General features: G+C 36.0%; 2 protein-coding genes across 8 annotated transcripts in view; one reads left to right on the top strand and one right to left on the bottom strand.

The window, feature by feature from the left end:
* The window catches only part of PACRGL (parkin coregulated like), a 491459-nt gene that overhangs the window by 224323 nt on the left and 244271 nt on the right, over positions 1–22865 (bottom strand). The window lies entirely within an intron of this gene.
* KCNIP4 (potassium voltage-gated channel interacting protein 4) overlaps positions 1–22865 on the top strand; it is a 1191871-nt gene that overhangs the window by 940539 nt on the left and 228467 nt on the right. Inside the window, exons 1-2 of one of the 7 annotated variants that reach the window (XM_049790050.1) lie at positions 2847–2937; positions 3183–3331. The exons of 4 other annotated variants lie outside the window; for them this stretch is intronic. In XM_049790050.1, the coding sequence (XP_049646007.1) occupies positions 3220–3331 (112 nt within the window). In that variant the 5' untranslated portion in view covers positions 2847–2937; positions 3183–3219. 2 more of the 7 variants (XM_049790053.1, XM_049790049.1) reach the window with 2 other exon arrangements.

Here is a 22865-nt window from a genome sequence, read left to right as displayed (position 1 = left end):
AGAGCGGCCACATGCAGAGCATGTACTATATACCCTGTACTATCTCTCCAATTTCTATTATAATATTCCTTCTTTTGTTTGTTTTTGGGCCATACCGTCAATGCTCAGGGTTACTCCTGGATCTGCCCTCAGAAATCACTCCTGGCAGGCTCAGGGTACCATATGGGATGCTGAGAATTGAATTCAGGTCGGTCCTGGGTTGGCTGCATACATGACGAACACCTACTGATGTGTTATCTCTCAGACCCCCCATTACAACATGCTTAAGGTGGAAGAATTCTTCCTTCCCCCACCAAATAAATACTATCATTTCATAGATTCATTTCTTTAAACCCAAAGGCTATGCATCTGTTTATTTAGTGGATGACCTTATATGTATTTTAAAGAAACCCTTTTCAGACACATTTACTTACTTTAAAAAACAAGCCTAACCCTATATATGAAGAGATCAGTTAAAAACATACTTCCAAGATTCTGCTAAAGATATGACAGAAAGAAAATGTATTTGCAAATTAGGGAAACATCTTTGAATCTGGCTCTCTGACTTGCCAACTGTGTAATTTCATGATACTTTACCTCTTATTTTTTCATATCGAATTGTTATATATTAAAAGAGATGATTGTTTTGACCTAATTAATCTCTCTAAATCCCTTTTTCAATAAAATGCCTGACTATACATGTGGGCAGACATTTCAAAGAATAAATACTTCAAACATCTCATTTTTCATCTGCTCGTGAGATGTTCTTCTCTTTCTTAAATGGCTTGTTACATAAATAAACATAATATGTTCATATATGTAGTTGGGAAGATATAACGGTTAAATACACTATGTAGATTGAGAAATAGAGTCTCTAGTTGATGGCCTATTTGTGCTACTTTGAATAAAAATTTGCTTGAAGGCAGAGCGGAGTAGGGGGAGAATAAGCCATCTTCATAAAATGATAGGAGTATAAGAAGATAAAAGTTCTGTGAAATAGCAAGTCACTTCTTTCTACTAATAAGAAGTTTCTAAAGACTGGACACTTCAGTCATTTTGCCCAAAGTTAGCATGTGTTGAACAGACAACATCAGGGCTGAACTCAATTCTTCACTGTCATAGCTGAGTTTCACTTCTGAAATGGAGTCAGTGACTCTCTCATGTTGAACAAAATGGAAGCTCAGATATAGTGTCATTTTTCCAAGGTCCCAGGTCACAACAATGATACAACTAGAATTCAGTTTTGACATCAATTGCTCTTCCCCAAACCTTATGTATAACACACCATTACTAATAATAATTTTACACCAAATTGCAGGCTGGGCCTAGGCAGAGTAAGGTGATTGGCTTGGGTAAGATAAGGGTACCACAATGATGCCAAAATGGCTGGGTAAGATTCATGACAGAGACAGAGCTCTGTGCAAGAATTTGCAGGATCCAAGTTGCCTTGATAAAGAATTTCCTGCCTTTTTAAGTAGTATTTAACCAACTTTTAAACCAATACTCCTTTTCTTAGGATAAAACACAGTATCATTTTAGGGCTCTTCAGATTTTCCCCTTTGAAGGTCTAAATTCATCACTCGTACCTATTCAATATAACCTCTAAAGAATACTAGTAAAGATTTTCTGAAAAAGTTTTTACTAACGGCAAGGATCATTTTGTCATGCATGATAAAATGCAGACATCTTATCATGATTTATGAATTTAATAATAATTTTGAAATCATCATTTAATCATGATTATTACAACAATGAGTCCCAAGTACAAAATAAAAGTTTCATGCAGTATAGTTTAGGTGACAAAGTTGAAATATACTGATAGAAATGAGAATAGAGAGACATTCTTTTATATTGACTCGAATGACTTGAACTTTATATCAGTTTATTTTAAAACTTTATTTTAGTTCAAAATCATATAGCAATCGTCCCAAAAAAAATATTGGCTATATTTTCTGTCTTGTCCTTCCTTTAAGTTATTTAGGAGAAAACAGTATGATGTGAATTTGCTGCGAGCCTGTTAAGGGAGCAGGAGGGAAACTGGTGGATTTGGGTGGAGGGAACTTTCACGCTGCTAGCTGGCTGGTGGTGAGATTGACATTGGAACAATGTATGCCTGAAACAACTGTTTTATGCACAACTCTGTGAATCACAGTGATTCCACTCAAATTAATTTAAAATAATAACAATGCACACTTCACATTCTCAGAATCCAGGGCTGCATAGTTGGAAAGTCGAACTAGCATCTGGCTTCATTTTCTCATCAGGGAGGTTACTAGGACTTTTCTTTCACACCTTCCCAAGCGCGCCTAGAAAGTATCATAGTGGTACCCAACCTCCAGGGGGCAGGATCAGGACATCAAGGTTCTAGATGGAGACTGCTGGGGTGCCCTGTGCACTTTACCACACGTATGTCCACATGAAAGCTAAAACAGTCTCCCTCAAAACGCCCCCGTAATTGTCTAGTGGGGGATCAGAATGGTCCCGAAGAGTGGCAATTGGGGGTAGGGAGGGCGCGCGGGTGAGAACTGTTCTGTTCCCACTGGATAAAACCTCTGAATCCATCTAAGCTTTAGGGCTCCAGCACTTTTTTTTTTCTAGCTTGCCAAGCTGTCAGAAAGCGTCCCACAGTGGGGGGCTTTCTGGAAAGAGATGGAAGACACAAGCATGCAAGACTGAACTCCCCAAAACCCAGCTTAAGGACTTTGGACTCTTGGAAACCAGCTCTGGGAGGAGGCAGCAGCTGATGTTAGGGATAAATGAGGGGGACCTCCCCTAGCTCTGCTGGAAACAAACTGGGGCGCAGAGGCAGCAGAGCAATAGCCTAGCGAGGCATCCACCTGCTCTGCGCTGCAAACCCGGCTAAGCTCTCCAGGGCAAGTTTGCTGGGAGTGTCTGCGCTCTCCGCCCCGCACCCCCAAAATCTTCACCAGATGTTTCCTTGGCAGCTCTGAAGTCCAAGTAGGCGCTGGCTGAGACGCAGAGTCCCCCGGTCGGCGCTTGGTGGTGATGGTGGTGGTGGTGGTGGTGGTTGGGGGACCCCAGCAGGCAAATGCCAGCATCAGCATGAGAGGCTGGACTTTAGCCCAGGTCGGTCCCCGTGCATCTGCCAGGCGCAAAAGGCTGCTCGCTTCTCCCCTTTCCAGGCTTTGTTCCCAGCCAGATATCTTGCTTGGAACTGCTAATTAACTCCCTCCTCTCCAAAGGGGTCCGGAGACTGGGGATGCTCCGGCTGCCTGCAGGATGTTAAGTCTGGAGTGGGAGTCGGAAGGACTGCAAACAGTGGGTATTGTTGTGATTATATGCGCCTCTCTGAAGCTGCTTCATTTGCTGGGACTGATTGATTTTTCGGAAGGTAAAGTGGTCGCTTTCCAGTTCTGGGCCGTTGGTCAGGGCTACTTCTGCGCTTAGAGACAAACAGATGTTGCAAGAAGTTGGTTGAGTGGGCTTGAGCCCCCATAAAAGTTGTGATCCTTGGATGGTGGACCTGGGGCCGCCTAGCACTGGACAGTTAGTTCATTGCTGGGGATCCAGATATTTGACTAGGGAAGGGACTGGAAGGACAGGGAGAGTGCACCCTAAGTGTCCTCTCTGAACGCTGAGTGTAGAGTGCTAAGTAGGGGTTAAATCTATTTTTCCATATATTTATGGAAATGGAGGGAGGAGTGGGGGGTAGGAGTTAGAACTGTCTAATAGGAGGTGAGGAGACAGATTTCTTTTTTTTTTAAACTTCCTCTTTATTGGGAGGGGGTGCTGTTGCAGTTGAGATTGGTTGCCACACCTTCCTGTCATTAGTGAATCTTCCTCTGAAAGGAATCCCCCTGATATGTGAAAGAAATGTTTGTGTGTCTCATGATGTAGAGGAAGACAGGCGGGGTGGAGCTTGGTGGTGGTTGATGATATGAAATAAGAAAGGTTTTGCTCCCAAATTGAGTCCATGAGAATTTAGCCACAGCATGCTTTGAGCACTGTTGACAAATGTGTTTCATTTGCCTTTCCCAACAAGCCACTTGGATCATTTTCTTGGGGAGAATCAGAATAGTGTTGTCGCTATCAATACATAGTGTATCCATCTAGTATAGATTTTTCACTCCCCAGATCAATTTTATTATTCCAGGAGAGGGAAGTCAAAAGGAAGTTGATTAACTTTGTTCCAACAAGTTGAATATATTTAAAAATTTATAGGCATATGTGTGTATACATAGACACTGCTTGTTTACAGGAAATATGTTTTACTGAAATAACATTCTCTTACTGAAATCCTGGCATTAATATGCACATTCAAGCACACTCTACTTTTATTTCTCATGTTAAAAAAGTTTCTGAGGCGACAGTTGTTATTTCTTTCTGATAAGGATATGATCTCCTCTTGCTGTTCTTCATGAGTTTCCGCTTTTCATGGTGTGTGAGAGTTGGGGGAGATTGTAATATTTGTGTTTCTAATATTGGTTGTGATATTTGTGATTGACAGATTTGTCTGTATTTTAACTAGAGTAACTTAAACCCTGATACATAATAAGATCTCATATCCAACTGCAGCCTGTATTTAGGTAGTTTCTTCCATTATGTTAATTATGGTCATTTTCTCTTACCTTGCAAATGTCTTTTTTTTTCCTCTATGAAGTGGATTCACTAGTAGTCTATGAGCACCCAAAGTTCTCATGTAATTTTTATATTTCCTTGTACATGTTCTCAATCTTTAGCAAATTTGTCTCAAACTCATACTAGGATAATGTCATGAGCTTAAGTAATGCCTCATACGTTTATTTCTTTTCTCCTGTAATGCAAAACTTTTACCTAAATTCTGTAAGGAAAATAATGGATAAGTAAACTTCCCCACGTACAAATAATATTATATTATTGTGAAGTTTTTCCCTCAATACACTAATATCCCAGTAAATGCAGATCATTTCTATTTCTAGGGTGATATTAATTTACCCTTGTTTGCTTTCCCCTCCATTATCCTTTCTCTCTCTTCCTCTCTCTTCCTCTCTCTCTTCCTCTCTCTTCCTCTGTCTTCCTCTCTCTCTCTCTTTCTCTCTCTCTCTCTCTCTTCTCTCAGGTGAGCCACAGTTCTCACCTTTCCTTTTCTATCCTATGCTCAAGCTGGCTTAGTTTCCCAGCTCACTAAAGCAGTCTCTATAGAAAGCCATAGAACTATTTTGAGGAAAGTAATATGTACAGTGCCCTGAGCTAGCATACAATATTTTTATTGCAAATGTGGACAATGTTGACATTTAAAGTCAAAAGTTCCAGATCTCCGCAAATGACTCTATATTTCCCAAATTCCTTTCATGCCACTTTACAATTGAAAGATTCCAGGTTAAAAAATAAATAAATAAACTTCTAATTTGGGTTCCAATAATGAAAAGTAGGACTGTAAATTTGACTCCCTCAAATAGAATCACAGAATTTTGAGTAGCTTTGAAATGCCTTCCTAGGGATGTATTTCCATATTCATGTCCAAATAATATTCATATCCATATATAAAGTGGTACTTCTATGCACATACATTTATTTAGATGTGCATAAATATTTATAGATATTATATAAATAATCCAACACTGGGAAAACTTTTGGATTAAACATATATGCCTGGATTATGGTGCAGAGAAAGTGGCTAGCACTATCGATGAAATGAACAGCCCCATATTTACTCTTTTTGCTGTTCTGAAGTACTTGTTTGAAAACAATGGAATATATAAGCAGTAATTGCAATCCAGAGAGGTTAATTGATTTATTGGAAAGCAAAAATAAGTAGGAATAAAGGTAGAATCTACAACAATCACTATTGAATTGTAAACAGAATTTCTCCAGTTATAACAGACTTTCCCATGATTTCCAGATGTTGGGGGAAAGAATCCTTGAAAGCAAAACAGGGAAATTTCCTGAATTGCTGAATCTTGTCTTGTACTGTCTGCTAGTCTTTAATGAGTATCTGCAACAAAAACATACACAAATTATAACTTCAATCAAAGACCAAGTAACCTTCATAAAGTTTTAACTCCCACAAAAGGGTGAGACTTATGCAAAAACTGATCACAAACTTTACCATAGACTAGGAGCAGTAATAGAAGGGGGGAAAAAAACCAAGAGATCTTCTGAAATGCCTCTCTCTTAGGACTACACTGAAATATTACAACAGGTTTTTGATCATCTGCCAACTTGAAGAACATAGTAAAGTCTGCTTAACACAAGTCATAAAATATTAGATCAGATCCTTGATTTGTTTGTGTTTGAGGGGGGGCACACCCAGAAATTTTCAAAGTCTGTTCTAGGTTCTGCAGTTAGAAGTCACTCCTGGATGGGGCTTGAGTGATAGCACAATGGTAAGACGTTTGCCTTGAATGCAGCTGACTCTGGACAACTGGTATGATCCCCAGCATCCCATTTGGTCCCCTAAGCCTGCTAGGAGTGAGTTCTGAACACAGAGCCAGGAATAACCCCATGGGTGGGGCTCAAAACAAAACAAAACAAAACAAAAAATCAATTCTGGGAACCAGAGCTAAAGCAGCAGGCAGGGCATTTGTCTTGCATGCTCCAACTTGAGTTTGAGCACCAGCATCCCATATGGTTTCCTCCAGGTCTTTCAGGACTAATTTCTGAGCATAGGGCCAGGAGTAGTCCCTGAGTACTGTCAGGTGTGGTCCAAACAAATAAAAGGAAAAATATTAAAGTGTTTCAAAACATCACTCCAGGCAGGGATTAAGGTACCATTTGTGTTGTTGGGGATTGAACCCCAGTTGGCTGTATACAAGGCAAGTACCCTGCCTACTTATTTTACTATCTCTCCATCTCCAGACTCTTCTATTTTTTCTACTCACAAATAATCAGAATAGGTGGGTTTTGATTCTAACATAGATTGTTAAATAAGCAGCCAATCCAGGACCAAAGGTGGTTGGTTCGAATCCTGGTGTCTCATATGGTCCCCCGTGCCTGCCAGGAGCTGTTTCTGAGCAGACAGCCAGGAGTAACCCCTGAGCATAGCCAGGTGTGGCCCAAAAACCAAAAAAAAAAAAAGAAATCAATCATTACTTTTGATGAAGAATTTGTATGGTTGAAACTAAAATGCAGTAGCTAGAATATTTTTAAAGACAACATTGAGCTATCTCTATGCGACAATGATTCCTCACTGCAGATTATTTTCTCCAGAAATACTATACTTGACTTATCTGCAACAGTTGCACTAAGTCTATGAAAAGAGAGGCACGAATAGCGCCAGGAAAAGCCATTGTGATATAGGTACAATGACCAATGAGAATTGTTAAAAACCATAAAAGGGTTAAGAGAAATGTTTCTGCTTCTATCTAAATGAGATTCTGACTTTGATAAAGCCCTTTTTAAAAAAAATAATAATATGCTTTCAGCTGAAATTCAGGACTTCAGAAGCAAAAGCAATTTTTAAAGAGGATTAAAAAGACTAATGGGATCTTAATGTAATGATTTGCAGTTTTACACATATCCACTGATTAATAAAGGGGAACAAGCAAGAACACGAACACAACTAATCTCATCATTTTCTAGTTTAATATGGAATGTATTCTATTTGAAGTGTGCTCAGGGTCCTCTGTTGGATAATGATTGAGGGAGGGGCTAGATGAAGATTAAAGAAACATGCACTGAATGTGCTAGTGTTCTAGTAATGGAAACTCATAACCCAAAGGGACAGAAGAATAGTACAGGCCATAAACTCAAGAAGTGGTCTTGAGAAGCACAGGTTAGTGTTTTCTAGAAAGGCTTCAAGGGAAAGTTTCATGGATAAAATGCAGCTGCTTCAACCTTTGCAGTTGGGAAGAAATTCCCAAATGGGAGTGTGGGGGATAACATTGCAAATTCATCAAAGAGCTTGATCTGTATGGCTCAAAACATTAATAGAAATAGACTTTTATGAATAGTATGATTAGACTGTAGCCTCTTTTACACAGTATAGTCAGTTAGAAATATGGCTGAAGAGGAACCTTAGGTTAAATGCTCAGTCTGTCCACTTTCTTTCTCACCATTCAAGACTTACTTATGCAATTTCAAGCCTGGGTGAACAAATGAGAAATGTAGGACACTATTCTTAGTTGGGTTAACCTGGGAGTACGGGAAGATGAATTCAAAGGAACCATAGCAGAGATACATTATACTCCAGAAGAATAATCACAAAAGCAAAAATTCTTCACCTACTTAGAATAAACTGCCAATTTCAAGGTTTTACAGAAAATTGTGTATATTATACTTGGCTTGTTTTGGTTCTAACATAGAATGATTTTGGTTTTGTATTTATTTCACAGTAATGGTCTTTGGATTTAAATATCTTTCTTATGATAAAAGAAAACAAAAGTGTGTGACATATGTTGTAACTATAAATGTAGATAATCCATTTATGGTGGGAACTTTAATAATTTGTAACATATATCTGGTATCTCCCACAATCTTCCCTTAATTTGAAATTTTTACAATGGAAGATTTTATAAATAAAGTAGAGAAAATTGTCATAAAATCCACGTGGAAATAATCTAACTTTATTTATCACTTGTACATTATAATCTATGTTTTTAAAATGACTAACACTTAATTTTTGTTTATTTTAATTATGACAGATGCTCAGCAAGACAAAGATGAGTTTAATACATTAGTACCTTGGAGCAATTCTCAGTTATATAAGTGATGAGGGATATTTATTCAAAGAAATTAACCGCAAAACCTTATGGTCAAGAGATCTATGCAAGCCAAAAGTATAAAAGAACATGGAAAATAATTGAGTCCCAGTAGAAAGGATTAAACTCATTTCTGATGACTCTCTAAAACATATAACTTCTCAGTTGGGTTAGAGCAGACAGATAAAAGTGTATTATATTTATATAGTAAAACATTTCATGTTCCTTATAAACAAGTTATATATTCTTTATGAAGAGCAGTAGGATAGGTTAAAAAAACATGTAACTATCCATCAGAAATATTTTGAAATAACAAAAATATGAAATAACAAAAACAAAGTACAAAAAATGGACTGAATTTTATCTTGTCTCCATAGTTATATAATTATAGTTGTCTGGTACAAGATTTAGTATTAAATGATCCTTTTTAAATGATGGCATTTATTCTCAGTATAATTGTGTCAGTGCTTTTCTAATTATGTGACATACATGAGAGCATCTACTACCACTAAGATTTTAGAATAGTCTGGAAACCATTGTTTAGTTGATTATAAAGTATTTATTTTTCGAGCATATCAAACCTCACATTGAAATTTTCCCTACAAAGGAGAAATAATATACCCCAAAGGCTGGTCCGCAGCTGTTCATTCGAACCGTATGGTCTTGAGACATAATTTCAGATATTACATCCAGCTGTGAGCTGGAAAATTCCCAGCATGGATGAGCTTTAATTTGTCTGATAATGACCCTATAATTTCAAAAATAAATCTTAAATTTGCAAGTGAAATTGAATATATAATTTCTAAGTGAAATTAAATAAATAGGAGTGAGAGATCATAAAGAACTTCGAGGTACCTTATTTAAGTTTTCAAGTCTATATAGTAAATACCAATCAGCCTATGAACAACTTAGAAGTCAAAGATGTAAAAGTATATGGTAAAAGGGTGTCTTACCTTTAGAAAATTCAAAGACTCATTCCGTCCAATTGGAAGACTTTGAAAGGTGCACAAAATAGTGGTATTTTGAAATCTGATAATATTTGAGCGTTTAGACAGATCAAAAGACATTGGCAGTTGCAAAATAAAAATAGGAATGGAAACTTTAATTTGAAAAGAAAAGACAATTTCATAAAATAATTCTTTGTAATCGGGTTAGCTCTGAACACTCCTATATCTTAGATTACTAAAGGTCCACTCTGGACCTGACAATGTGGTAGGTACTCATATGATTTGAAACTACTTGAGATTTGTTTACTTTGTGAATCAATTCCACATCCCACAAGAGAACAGAGAACTAGAATCATAATAGTGAGGATGGATGGAATGAAGAGGGTTTGTGCATTTCAATGCCCGATGGCCAAATAATTTGCATTAATCCTTATGGCCAGGGAGAAAAATATAACATAAAGATTCATTGGCCATCTAGTCAGAGACTATGTGATAGGACTGTACATTTTGAGATTGCACTGGCCATTATGTTTAATGAAGTAGGATAGTTTTAGAATTAGGGTAATCTATGACTGGACATAGTCATAAATATTTTTTGTTTTTATTTGTTTGTTTGTTGTTTTGGGGTCACATCTGGCAGCGTTCAGGGGTTACTCCTGGCTCTATGATCAGAAATCGCTCCGGGCAGACTCAGTGGATCATATGAGATGCCGGAATTCGAACCACCGTCCTTCTGCATGCAAGGCAAACTCACTACCTTCATGCTATCTCTCTGGCCCCAGTCATAAATATTTCATATAAAGAATGATGGCTAGATAAAGGTTAACATTGAAATTGGTACAGAATTGTGTTACATTAACTCGAATGAGAGGGGCCAATATTTGGTCATTTTTGTAGTTTACACAGATTTGCCAATTTTGCTTCTGCATGGGTTTAATTACAGAGTAGTATTACTCTTGCCTTGTCAAACATAAACACAGGTTGACCTTATCTAACAGTATTAGTTCTGAGAAATATTTTATGTTTAGTGATTGATGGACCAGAACAGCTCCTTTGGGATGACGGGTACGCTTTCTTCATGTACTCAAAAGTAGATGTGCTAGCATAAAATTTGGAATATTTAGAGTCTATGTAGCAGAGATATCACAATTTTTGTAACTTGTATTAAAGAATTGAGGGGAGCTGGAGCAGTGGCACAAGTGGTAGGGCATTTGCCTTTCACGCACTAACCTTGGATGGACTGCAGTTCAATTCCCTGGCGTCCCATCTAGTCCCCAAGCCAGGAAGGATTTCTGAGCACATAGCCAGTAGTAACCCCTGAGTGTCACTGGGAGTGCCCCCCCAAAAAAGGATTGAAGTTCTAAAATTTACAATACTTTTAATGATGGTTACCCATGCACATATTTATATCACACTCATCACCTGTCTACCACATCCCTTTCCCAAGAGCAGCATTCATTCTTTTTGTCTTTTCCAACTAATTCAATACATCTAAGTTTTTCAATTGTGCTGCTTTTGACCATTTTTTGCTACCTTGTGTGTATCTTTTTCTTGTGGGGGGAAGGTGTTGGGTCAAACCCGGCAGTGCTCAGGGGTTACTCCTGACTCTAAGCTCAGAAATCGCTCCTGGCAGGCATGGGGAACCATATGGGAGGCTGGGATTCAAACCAATGTCCTTCTGCATGCAAGGCAAATGCCGCACCTCCATTCTATCTCTCCGGCCCCACTTTATGTGTCTTTAAGTCTCTCGTATCAGAGAGTTCATTCAGTATCTACTCCTTTCACTCTGACTTACTTGATTCATCATGATATTTTCAATATTCATCCTTGTAACAAGTGAATTTTGTTCTTGTTTTAGAGCTGTACAGTATTCCATTTTGTATATACCATAATGTCTTGATCCATTTATCTATAAGTGGACATTTGGATTGTTTCCATTTCTTGGCTATTGTATTAAGTACAGCAATGAACAAGCATGCATATATACTTTTGAAATTATGTTTTTCAATCAATGCCAACAAGTGGTCTTACAGGGTCATTTGAGGGTTCTTCTATATTTTGGCATGATTTCCATATTGCTTTTCAAAGAGGTTTAACTAGATGCTATGCCCACAAACTACACAGCCAATATAGTAACTGTTTCTAGACTTTTTAATATGTGCTACACTCACTTGTGTAAGATAGCTCAATGTTTTTATTAATATTTTATTAAGTACCATTATTATGAACATGACTGTAGTTGTGTTTCAGTTATAAAAATGACACCCCCTTCACCAATGCAATATTCCCACCAATAATACCCCCATTTCCCTCCTCACTTGGTCCCTGTCTGTATTTGAGATAGGCATTCTATTTCTCTCACTCACTACCATTGTCATGATAGTTGTTAGTGCAATTATTTCTGTAACTGAACTCACCACTCTTTGTGGTAAGCTTCATACCATGGGCCAAACCTTTTAGCCCTCACTTCTACTGTCTCTGTATATTATTACAATAATGTCTTCTATTTTTTTTAAATTCCACAGATGAGTGAAATTATTCTGTGTCTTCCTCTCTCCTTCTGACTTATTTCACTCAGCATAACAGTGTCTTTAGCTACTTATCTGTTGTTGGCATCTAGGTTATTTCCAGATTCTGGCTGCTGTAAATAGCTTGCAATGAGTATAGGTGTGTATAAGGTATGTTTATATTTGTATTGTGTTTTTGTGTTCCTAGTGTATAGTGTACATTCCTAGCAATGATATTGTTCAATCCGATGGGAGCTCAATTTGCATTTTTTAGGAATCTCCATATTGTTTTCCATAAAGACTGGTCTATATGACCTTCCCATCAGCTGTGAATGAGTGTTACTTTTTCCCCACATCCTCGCCAGCACTGATTGTTATTATTTGTGATCATAAGATGGTACCTCATTGTTGTTTTGATTTGCATCTCTCTGATAATTAGTGATGCAGAGCATTTTTTCATTTGTCTTTTGGCCATTTGTATTGTCTATTCATTTTTTCTCTCCATTTTTTCATGGGATTAGAATTTTTTATTTTTAATTTCTATCAGTACCTTGTATATCTTAGATATTAGCCCCTTATCTGATGAGTATTGGATAAATAGTTTCTCCCATTCTGTGGGTGGCCTTTGTATTCTAGTCACTATTTACTTTGAGGTACAGAAGATTCTCAGCTTAACATAGTCCAATCTGTTTATCTCTGCTTCCACTTGTTGGGGGAGTGCTGTTTCCTCCTTGAATATGGCTCTAGTCTCAATATCATGGAGTGTTTTACCTACATGTTCTTCTATATACCTAATGGCTGTGGATCTGTTATCAATGATTGTGTGTGTGTGTGTGTGTGTGTTTGTGTGTGTGTGTCAGCAGCCACACCTGGTGATGCTCAGGGGTTACTCCTTGCTATGTGCTCAGAAATAGCTCCTGGTTTGGGGGACCATATGGGATGCCAGGGAATCAAACTGTAGTCTGTCCTGGGTCAGCTGCAAGCAAGGAAAATGCCCTCCTGCTGTGCCATCCTGCTGGCCCTAATATCAATGTCTTTAATTCATTTGGATTTAACCTTTGTGCATGTATTAGGTGGAAGTCCAAATTCACTTTTGTGCATGAGGCTAACCAATTCTCCAGCACCACTTGTTGAAGAGGCTTTTCTTGCTCCATTTTTTGTTTCTTGCTTCTTTTTCAAAGATTAACTGATTATATATCTGGGAAAATTTCTCTGACTATTCAAGTTATTCCACTAATCTGAGGAGCTCTCTTTATTTTAGTACCATGCTGTTTTAATGACTATTGCTTTGTAGTACAATTTAAAGTTGGGGAAAGTAATGTCTTCCATCTTATGTTTCTTTCAGGTTGCTTTAGCTATCTGTGGGTGTTTATTGTTCCAAATTAATTTTGGGTCATCAGAGCCACCATATTCATTCTCTATGCATGGTTTTGGCCTGCATTGTTTCCCCATTGTCATTCCTGTAATGTGATGTTTTCTATGTGTTGTGTTAGGGTTCATTGACTAGGAGATGTGTGTACCTGTGGAGCAAAGAGGAATGGCAGGATTCCTCTGGCTCCATTCTTCTTGGGCTGTGTCAGGTCACCTCCAATCATGTAATTTTTTCAGAGGCTTCTGGGTGGGGTTGGTCTCAAAAGTCACAGCAGATTGATAGGCAGCAGCTGCTTGCAATGTCATTTGGCAGCAATCTCAATATTATTCTGAGTTGAATTCCCCTAGGTATGATTGATTATGAGCACTTTTTCAAATACCTATTGATCATCATATACCTTCTTTGAAAAGTGTTCCAGAGAGATCAAAATTTAAATTGAACTACTTACCTAATCTTCCTGGACTTGAATTCTATTTCTTCTATATCTCTCTCCTCTCTATATTCTCAATTTCTCTCTACTAATAAACTTAATCTCTAATAATAAATTTGATTTTTCAAAATGTTTACCAGAAATACAAAAATGCAATTGAACTAGTTCTTTCTGTGCTTGGACATCAAATAGGAGTCATTGTATTAACTTCTTGTCATCATTTTGAGACAATATATTAAGGTCTAAAATACTTTGAGTTATACCAGTGATCTTTAGACTTCAACTTGTATCAGAAACATTGCAAAGAAGGCCAGGTATATGCTCAAAAGACTGGACCTTATAGTTTGTATTTGAGAGAAATCCCTGTTTAAATTCATTTCCAAGCACCAATAGCAATCTCAAAATAAATAAATCACCCATGCCATTTACTGAAAGTTTATTATCTTTTCCTACAATACCTAAGTTTGGGATCTATGTCTCCTGCCTGCTGCATCTTTAGTCATTCTCCTTCTTTTGCTTTCTCTCCAACTTTTTTCTAGCAACATTAAACTTGAACCTCCTATGTTGGCTCCAACTACTATATTTTACTATATTTTTCCAATGAAGAAGCCATCCTAAGTGGTTCTCAGTGGCTTAATATACTCTGTTAACTGGACCAATGGTTCAATTCCTGGACCCAATTATGCTTTGCTGCTAAGGCCTCCTAGGATAGAGACCACCGGAATAACCCAGAATAGTGCTCAGGGATCTCAAAGTACAGAATGGACAGTGCTCAATAGTCATATAGTACTGGGGAATCAAACCCAAATCACGTATATGCAAGCTATGCACCTAACCCCTGTCCTATCTCCTGGCCTATTTCCTAACTCCACTTTGATATTTAATGTTCTTTGTCTTAGAATGTGCTCCCATCTATATTTCCTAAAAATTTGATTATTGTTCACTCATAACTGATATTCTTTCTTTTCTGAAAAAGAATTCCAGACTTTCATAAGCAGAAATAGATATCCTGGACTCAAGAACACTTTTTGACTCTTCACTGCTCAATCCTAGGTGCATTTAATGTTTTAATACAATATAACTTCACATTTCCCAAACATCATCTGATGTTTCATGCTTCATACTTTGCTGTACAATGAATATATTTTGTTCAAGTATACAGAGATCATCATTCTTTATTTGATTGACTTCTTATCCTTGAAGCCCACCCACCTTAAAGATCACCTCTTCCAGAACACTTTCCTTAAATCACAAAGTTGAATTAAATGCCCATTTCTGTTATCCCAATTCACTACCTAAGCACATTATGCTACCTTGAACTCATAATTACTTTGTCTTTCTATTTTACTAAACCTCAGGCACCCCACAGGCAAAACTTTTATCGTTGTATTTTGAGGACCTTGAGAGAGTAGAGAGAGTAGGTGGATAGATAATGGATAGGCAAGTTTATTCAGTGGTGCTTGTAATAAATTTCTCAGTTTCCATATTAGCTTGGAATTAATAGGATTTAAAAACATTAATTTGGGGGCATTTTTCAACCTACTATCACTGACATTTGGAATTGGGTTCAGGGGGTCTGTCCTCTCTGGAACTGGTTGTTGTTAATATCCCAGGTTTCTCTCTATCTACTATGACTTCTCTAATTATGACAGCAAATTTCTCTTGATACTGCTAAGTGACCCACAAACAAGAAAGCAGGAAGTCAGCCTTCATTCCTACATATTAAAAAACAACAGGTTGAGCTATAATCAAACACAATTTATTAATCTTTTTAATCACATGTATTCACTTAGAAATAATAAAACTGAATATAAGTGCAAAATCTAGACTTGAAAATCACTATATTACTAGCAGGGGATTCATTTATATTATAAAAGCAAATAATCATGGGAAACATAAATATAAAAAATAAATTATGAGGAAAATGTATAGTTTGACTATTGTGAGAATGATTAATATTGTTACTTATTATATTTTTCTGAAAACAAACTTGCTCTTCCAAGTTCAAAAATAATGCTCTTATATAAGAAAATTGTCAATTAAAGTGAACAAATTTCATAACTTCTGTATTAAGCTACTGTTACTCATAATTATTTAATGTCTAACTTATGTCCTATAAATATGTGTACTATATCATACTCATTTTGGTTTGAAAACATGTAAGTTTTTATTTTTTTCATCTATTGAAAAATTTCTGGAATTTAATAATTTCTAGAATTTAAAAATTTTGAAATAAAATCTTAAGAAAATTGCTGATACATTTAGAATTTTGCTCTTGAGATAAAAACTTAGAAGAATTAAAGGCACAAAAGAATGAAATGTTTCAAATCTCTTTACAGACATGTAAGGTCAAATTACTCTCCAAAAGGGCCAGACAGTCTACATGCCTACATAAAATATAAGAAATCCCTGTTACTTACACTCCTTGCATTACCATTATATGCTTTTTATTAGAGAGAGTTTAAGAAAGACACTGAAGACCATGTTGATTAGCTTACTGTTAATAATCCAAAATAGCTGTATTGCTAATGTTTTTTAAAGATAAGTGGAAATCTTAATTTTTTGCAAATATGAAATTATATTTGTAGTTGAAACTATTCTCCCTATTACATTCCCTTGTACATCAATATTCATTCTCTTTATGAAATAAGCTCAACTTTTTCTTCATCATAATACCTATGTCAACCATTAAGACTGAGGTTTACATAGGCATCAATTTATTTTTTTTTTCAAAAACTATGTAGATTTACTCTCCATGAAGTGACTTCAGGAATTGATTTAAGAAAGAAAATTATTATCTTATATAAAAACATCCCTAAAAAAAATCCCTAGTGAATATTCAAATTGTTTTTTGATTCTTAATGCTAGGTACATTTTACTTCAATTGCAATGATAGAAAGAGATAGTTAGATCTCTTTTTTACAGATATATATTTTTCCCAGTAAAAGTTTTATGTAGACTACATTGCAAAGTCTGGAACAATGAATCATAGACTCTTTAAGTAGGATGATATGAAAACCCAGCCAGTTTAAACTCCCTATTTCATATGCCATGAATAACTGTTGAGTCAGCTGAAGAAATAGTAGAGTGGTTAGGGCTCTTGCCTTGCATTGAGTCAGCCTGAATTTATTCTAAAGCATCATATGGTTCCCTGAAGGTACAAACCAGGTCATCCAGCAAGGGTCCACTTCCATCCTATCAGTGCATTCAAGACTGGGTACATTCCATGCAGCTGATGACTAGGAAAAATAAAACATGTCCCAGGATGATGATAACCAGAGGCACTTTATTCCATTCTAATAATGCTGATAGAGGACAAGAGTAACTGGGGTGCTTCCAGGGTGTCAGGGCCCAGGACAACAGAGATTGGCAGTCAGGGATGCAAGGTGCCAGGGATAAGTTAAATATAACCACTGGGGATGAAGAATGTTTTGGGAGTGACACAATGGTTCATAAAATAACTTTATCTTTCTTGACTAAAGCTCTCTATGAGGGAGGAGGGAAGACCAAGAGTCCAGCCCGAGAGAGAACTTTGATTATGGCAAGATGGCGTTCCTCTTTATGTTCTTTTCCATCTCTGGAGCAATATTTCCAAAGCTTTCGTATCAAGGAGAATCTTCAGAACAGTTGATTTATTGTGTCCCCCAGAATAGTTGCTCTATAATACTCTCTCTGCCAGAAACAGGGAATCAACACCTGAGCACCATCAGAGATAATTCCTGAGTGCAGAGCCATGTATATACTTCTGTATTTCCAAGTGTTACCAACAAACAAAACAACAACAATATGATGAAGTGTTGAGTTACAGTGTCCCTTTATGGATAATGAGAGAGACAGGTTGTACAAATGAAATACTTCCTTTGATGATTGACAGGCATTGGTCAAATCTTCTCTCTTGAGATAGGGTGATTGTGGATCCTTTTAAATCTAAAATCTCATTGAATTTATATCTTTCTTAAAAGGAGAAAAGCATCACCTTGCTAACTTCATAGACCTTCAAATTAAAAGCTATCTTAATACATTGACTACTTTTTGAGATCAAACACATATTCCAAATAATAATATTTATTTTCTATGTTCACTCTGTTTCACTGCTAATGAGACATTATTTGCTAAAATTAAGCCTCACAAACAATTCAGTGGGACTCGAACCCTATATTTATTTCTGATTTTGAATATCATGCATCTTATATGCAATTTAGCTTTTATCCAAAGTAAATACTACCTACGTTACTAGCTAGGTAAGTTTTAGATGTTAGCATTTGTACAAAATACCAAAAATCTTGTATTATTTATGAGTGACTAAGCAGTTGAATTGGAATCACCCACCAACTTTAAAATTCACAGCTCTTACTTCTTCTATTATAACCTGATTTATAAAAAATATATTCCTTACTAAGAATGTTTTCTAAATCTCCAAGACCAATAAAATTACTCTAAGGTCCTTAGGTTAACTGAATCAAAAGTGTCTTTTGGGAGTACTTTCCCACCTACTATCTAAATAGTACTGTGTGTAGGTAACTTGTATTTTAATTAGCTCATAATTATTAATGGCCTAACCATAAAATTCTGTAATGAATATATAGTATAAAATTGAAAAACTGGAAATCATGAGGTAAATTGACAATGTTGATTCCAAAATTACAGAGAGAACTTATTAAAAATGGAGGTACCTAAATACTATACCATTATCTATCTTCATTGTTCCTAGCATGTCTTAAATATCACGAAAAAGGAATTGAAAAAGCAATAAATGGAAGCTTCTGAAAAGCACCTTAGTGAAAATCACAGTTTCAAGAATAGCAGAGAGTATAGGGAAATATTTTCCTTCTTGACAACAGAAGCAGTATCGATAAAACTCTTTAAAAAAACATTTCTTGTTCAAAAAGCTCTGGATCAATAACAATATCTTTTCAGCTAAAATATAGCACTTAAAATAGCAAGCTGAATTTAGTATTATGTGTGTACATTAACAACAAAGATATAAAAATCCTAGCATTTTTAGGCATACTCAAGGGAAAATGCAAGATCAGCAAAGACATTCTCTAAGTTGCAAAATCTCTGTAAAATACAAATTTGGCCTGTCTAGATAATGTATTTCAAATAAACACTTTTGCAATGTCAGGAATTATTCTTGCCAATCACTGTCTAAGGTGAATGGAGAAAGTTTATGGAAAAAATCTATTGGTAACTGTTAATGGAGGGGGATCTTTCAACCGTGTAGTTGGCTTAAGACTTTATGCATGTCATCTATATCATGAATTGCTTGTTCATAGAGAATTTTCACTTACCTTGCTACAAATGGCATCAGTGGTATTTCTTTAAAATGCCATGTTCTTTGCCCTCACACTTAGCTTATGTGTGAGCCATAACAAATTTGCTGATGTATGTGTCAGCCACTTTTGAAACTGAGTTATCAGGAGTGTTGCTCTAAAACAGATTAGATGTAGGGAGGAATTTAGGACAGGAATAGTATGCCTTTAGATTTCTCCATGCTTTGTTTTGTCTTGTACCTTCTCATTGTGGAAGAGATTTTACCATATTTATACTTAACTTTAATAGTAAAAGGTAGCTGCAAATCCTAATAAGAACATGTTAATTTCTACCTTTCATTTTTATCTTAGGCTAAATGGAGTTATTTAATATTTGTCTTAAGATAAGTACACCAGTGATTTCCTCACCTTCACATATACTTGTAGTAAGTATTTATATTGTGTTTTCTAATTAAAATATTTACCAAAAGCATTTCTAACCTGATGATAAATAAGATGATAAATAGGTTTTTCCCTTCAGATGAGAACTAGGATAATACCTGCGCACAGAGCTTAGAGGAAACCCTGATCACCATTGGGTATGTTCCAATAACCAGGGGGAAAATAGAAAGCTTTTATTTTTAAATATTATCTTTCCTTTTGACATTATTTAACCAAACTTTTTTCTGTTTTCTTTATTACTTGTTGGCTCCAATTTGTTAGTTACTCCTTTTCTCTACATAAAAATACCTCGAACACAGAATGTAAGTGCTGTATTTCTTTATTCATAATACATTGAGCACCTTCCTTATTTGTGCAATATGTATGCATGTGATTTAGTCTGAACAATACACAAAATTGCACGATTAATTCATAAAATTTTATACATAAAAAGATTAATAGGCTTGATAACTTAATACTAATTCATTAAAAATTTAAAATAGTCTATTTTTTGTTTTATACAATCATTATATTTATTGCTATTTATAAATGTATAAGAAAGATGGGCATTCTATTTCCATTTTATAGAATAAACTATGCTTATTGAAATTAATTGATTTCCCAATATGGTTTTATCAAATACCTTAAATTCAAATATTGTTTTATAATTATATATCCAATCAGATGGAGATTGGATAGTGAAATAACACCTTAATGATTTAAGTAAGCATCCTAAAACTGATTAACTTAGTATATATAATTGTGCATTTTTCTTTTTTTTTACATAAAAGTTGTATTTCATTTTAAAAAAATCACAGGTTTTCTCATTCATCCTTTTTTTCCATTTTTTTCTTTATTTAAACATCTTGATTACATAAATAATTGTGATTAGGTTTCAGTCATGTAAGGAACACCCCCTTCACCAGTGCAACATTCCCACCACCAATGTCCCAAATCTCCCTCCATCCCACCCCACCCCACCTGTACTATAGACAGGCTTTCCAGTTCCCTCATTCATTCACATGATATGGTAGTTCTCTGTGTAGTTATTTCTATAGCTGTACTCAACACTCTTTGTGGTGAGCTTCATGGAGTGAGCTGGTGTTCCAGCCCTCCTCTCATTGTCTCTGAGGATTGTTACAAAAATGACTTTTATTTTTCTTAAAACCCATCGATGAGTGAGACTATTCTGCATCTCTCTCTCTCCCTCTGACTTATTTCACTCAGCATGATAGATTACATGTACATCCATGTATAGGAAAATTTCATGACTTCATCTCTCCTGACGGCTGCATAATATTCCATTGTGTATATGTACCACAATTTCTTTAGCCGTTCATCTGTTGAAGGGCATCTTGGTTCTTTCCAGAGCCTGGCTATTGTGAATAGTGCTGCAATAAATATAGGTGTGAGGAAGGGGTTTTTGTATTGTATTCTTGTGTTCTTAGGGTATATCCCTAGGAGTGGAATAGCTGGGTCTAATGGGAGCTCAATTTCCAGATTTTGGAGGAATCTCCATATCGCTTTCCATAGAGGTTGGACTAGACGGCATTCCCACCAGCAGTGTATAAGAGTTCCTTTCTCTCCACATCCCCGCCAGCACTGATTATTCTCATTCTTTGTGATGTGTGTCAATCTCTGCCGTGTGAGGTGGTATCTCATCATTGTTTTGATTTGCATCTCCCTGATGATTAGTAAAGAGGAGCATTTTTTCATGTGTCCTTTGGCCATTTGTATTTCTTTTTTATCGAAGTGTCTGTTCATTTCTTCTCCCCATTTTTTATGGGATTAGATGTGTATTTTTTTTCTTGTAAAGTTCTGTCAGTGCCCTGTATATTTTGGATATTAGCCCCTTATCTGAAGGGTGTTGGGTGGATAGTTTCTCCCACTCGGTGGGTGACTCTTGTATCCTGGGCACTATTTCTTTTGAGGGGCAGAAGCTTCTCAGTTTAATGTATTCCCATCTGTTGATCTCTGCTTCCACTTGTTTGGAAAGTGCAGTTTCCTCCTTCAAAATGCCTTTAGTCTCAATGTTATGGAGTGTTTTACCGACGTGTTGTTCTATATACCTTATGGCATCCAGTCTGATATCAAGGTCTTTAATTCATTTGGATTTTACCTTAGTGCATGTTAACTGGGAGTCTATGTTTGCTTTTTTGCAAGTGGCTAACCAGTTCTGCCAGCACCACTTGTTGAAATGATTTTCCCTGCTCCACTTAAGATTTCTTGCTCCTTTGTCAAAAATTAAGTAATTGTATGTCTGGGGAATGTTCTCTGAGAACTTAAGCCTATTCCACTGATCTGAGGGTATGTCTTTATTCCAATACCATGCTGTTTTGATTTTTCTATATATATTTTCAACATTTTAATGTGTCTTAGAATGAATATTTTACTTTATATTCTTTTTTCAAGTATTAATGATTACAGAAATTTAAATATAACTTACGAATGTGTTTAAATATAAAGGGCCTAACATGATTTGTTCATTTTCATGTTGGATAAATATTGCTTATCCACTGTAGGTATGCATATCTGAAAATACCCTTGTTCTAAATTTAGGTCTTGAAAGTAGGGAGGTAGCAATTTCTTTAACTTTAATTATTTTCTTTACATACGTGTAATATATAAATATATATTAACACTGTCACTACAATATTGTTCATAATACAGATATTTTTTCACAGATAAAGTTGTTCATGATTAAGCTACAGTCATACAATGTACAACAACCTTGTCCAGTAAAGATTTCCTGTCACTAGTTTTCCCAAATTTAACCTCAACCTTATTAAATGGGTAAAAAAAAAGGCAATATTAAGGCAGTGAAGAATCAAAGTGAGTTAATGAGAGAAGTGAAATTGTAATTCAATGTAAAAGTCACTTGGGTCAACGGTCAACTGACTGGGTCCAGCTTCACACAATTTCACATCTGCACTCAAGTATCTCTACTGCCAGGCAAGAGGGACAAAATAAGGTGCCAGGGATTAAACCATGTCAGCTGCATGCAAGATATAGGTCTTCCCCACTGTACTATCTCTCTGATTCCAACATTTTATTATATTCTGGGTTTTTAAAGAAGAGCTACTAGATATAAGCTTAATTTTTACCAGTTTCTTAAGTCTATTATATTTAGTCTTGTCCCCACCAATTTTTTGGTCTGAAGGGATGGCTCTAGAGTTCAAGGCAGTTAAAAATATTCCTTGTTATCTAAAATTTATTAAAGAAAAATATAGTTTAGATATTCCTTTTCATGAAATAAGTTATACCTCAGAATTTCAAAATCTGATCTTCAAAAATATAG

The sequence above is a fragment of the Suncus etruscus genome, chromosome 16 (genome assembly GCF_024139225.1).
Source record: "Suncus etruscus isolate mSunEtr1 chromosome 16, mSunEtr1.pri.cur, whole genome shotgun sequence".
Classification (NCBI taxonomy): Eukaryota; Metazoa; Chordata; class Mammalia; order Eulipotyphla; family Soricidae; genus Suncus; species Suncus etruscus.
Note: the sequence above shows the minus strand (reverse complement) of the source record. Positions and strands in the feature narration are given on the sequence as shown.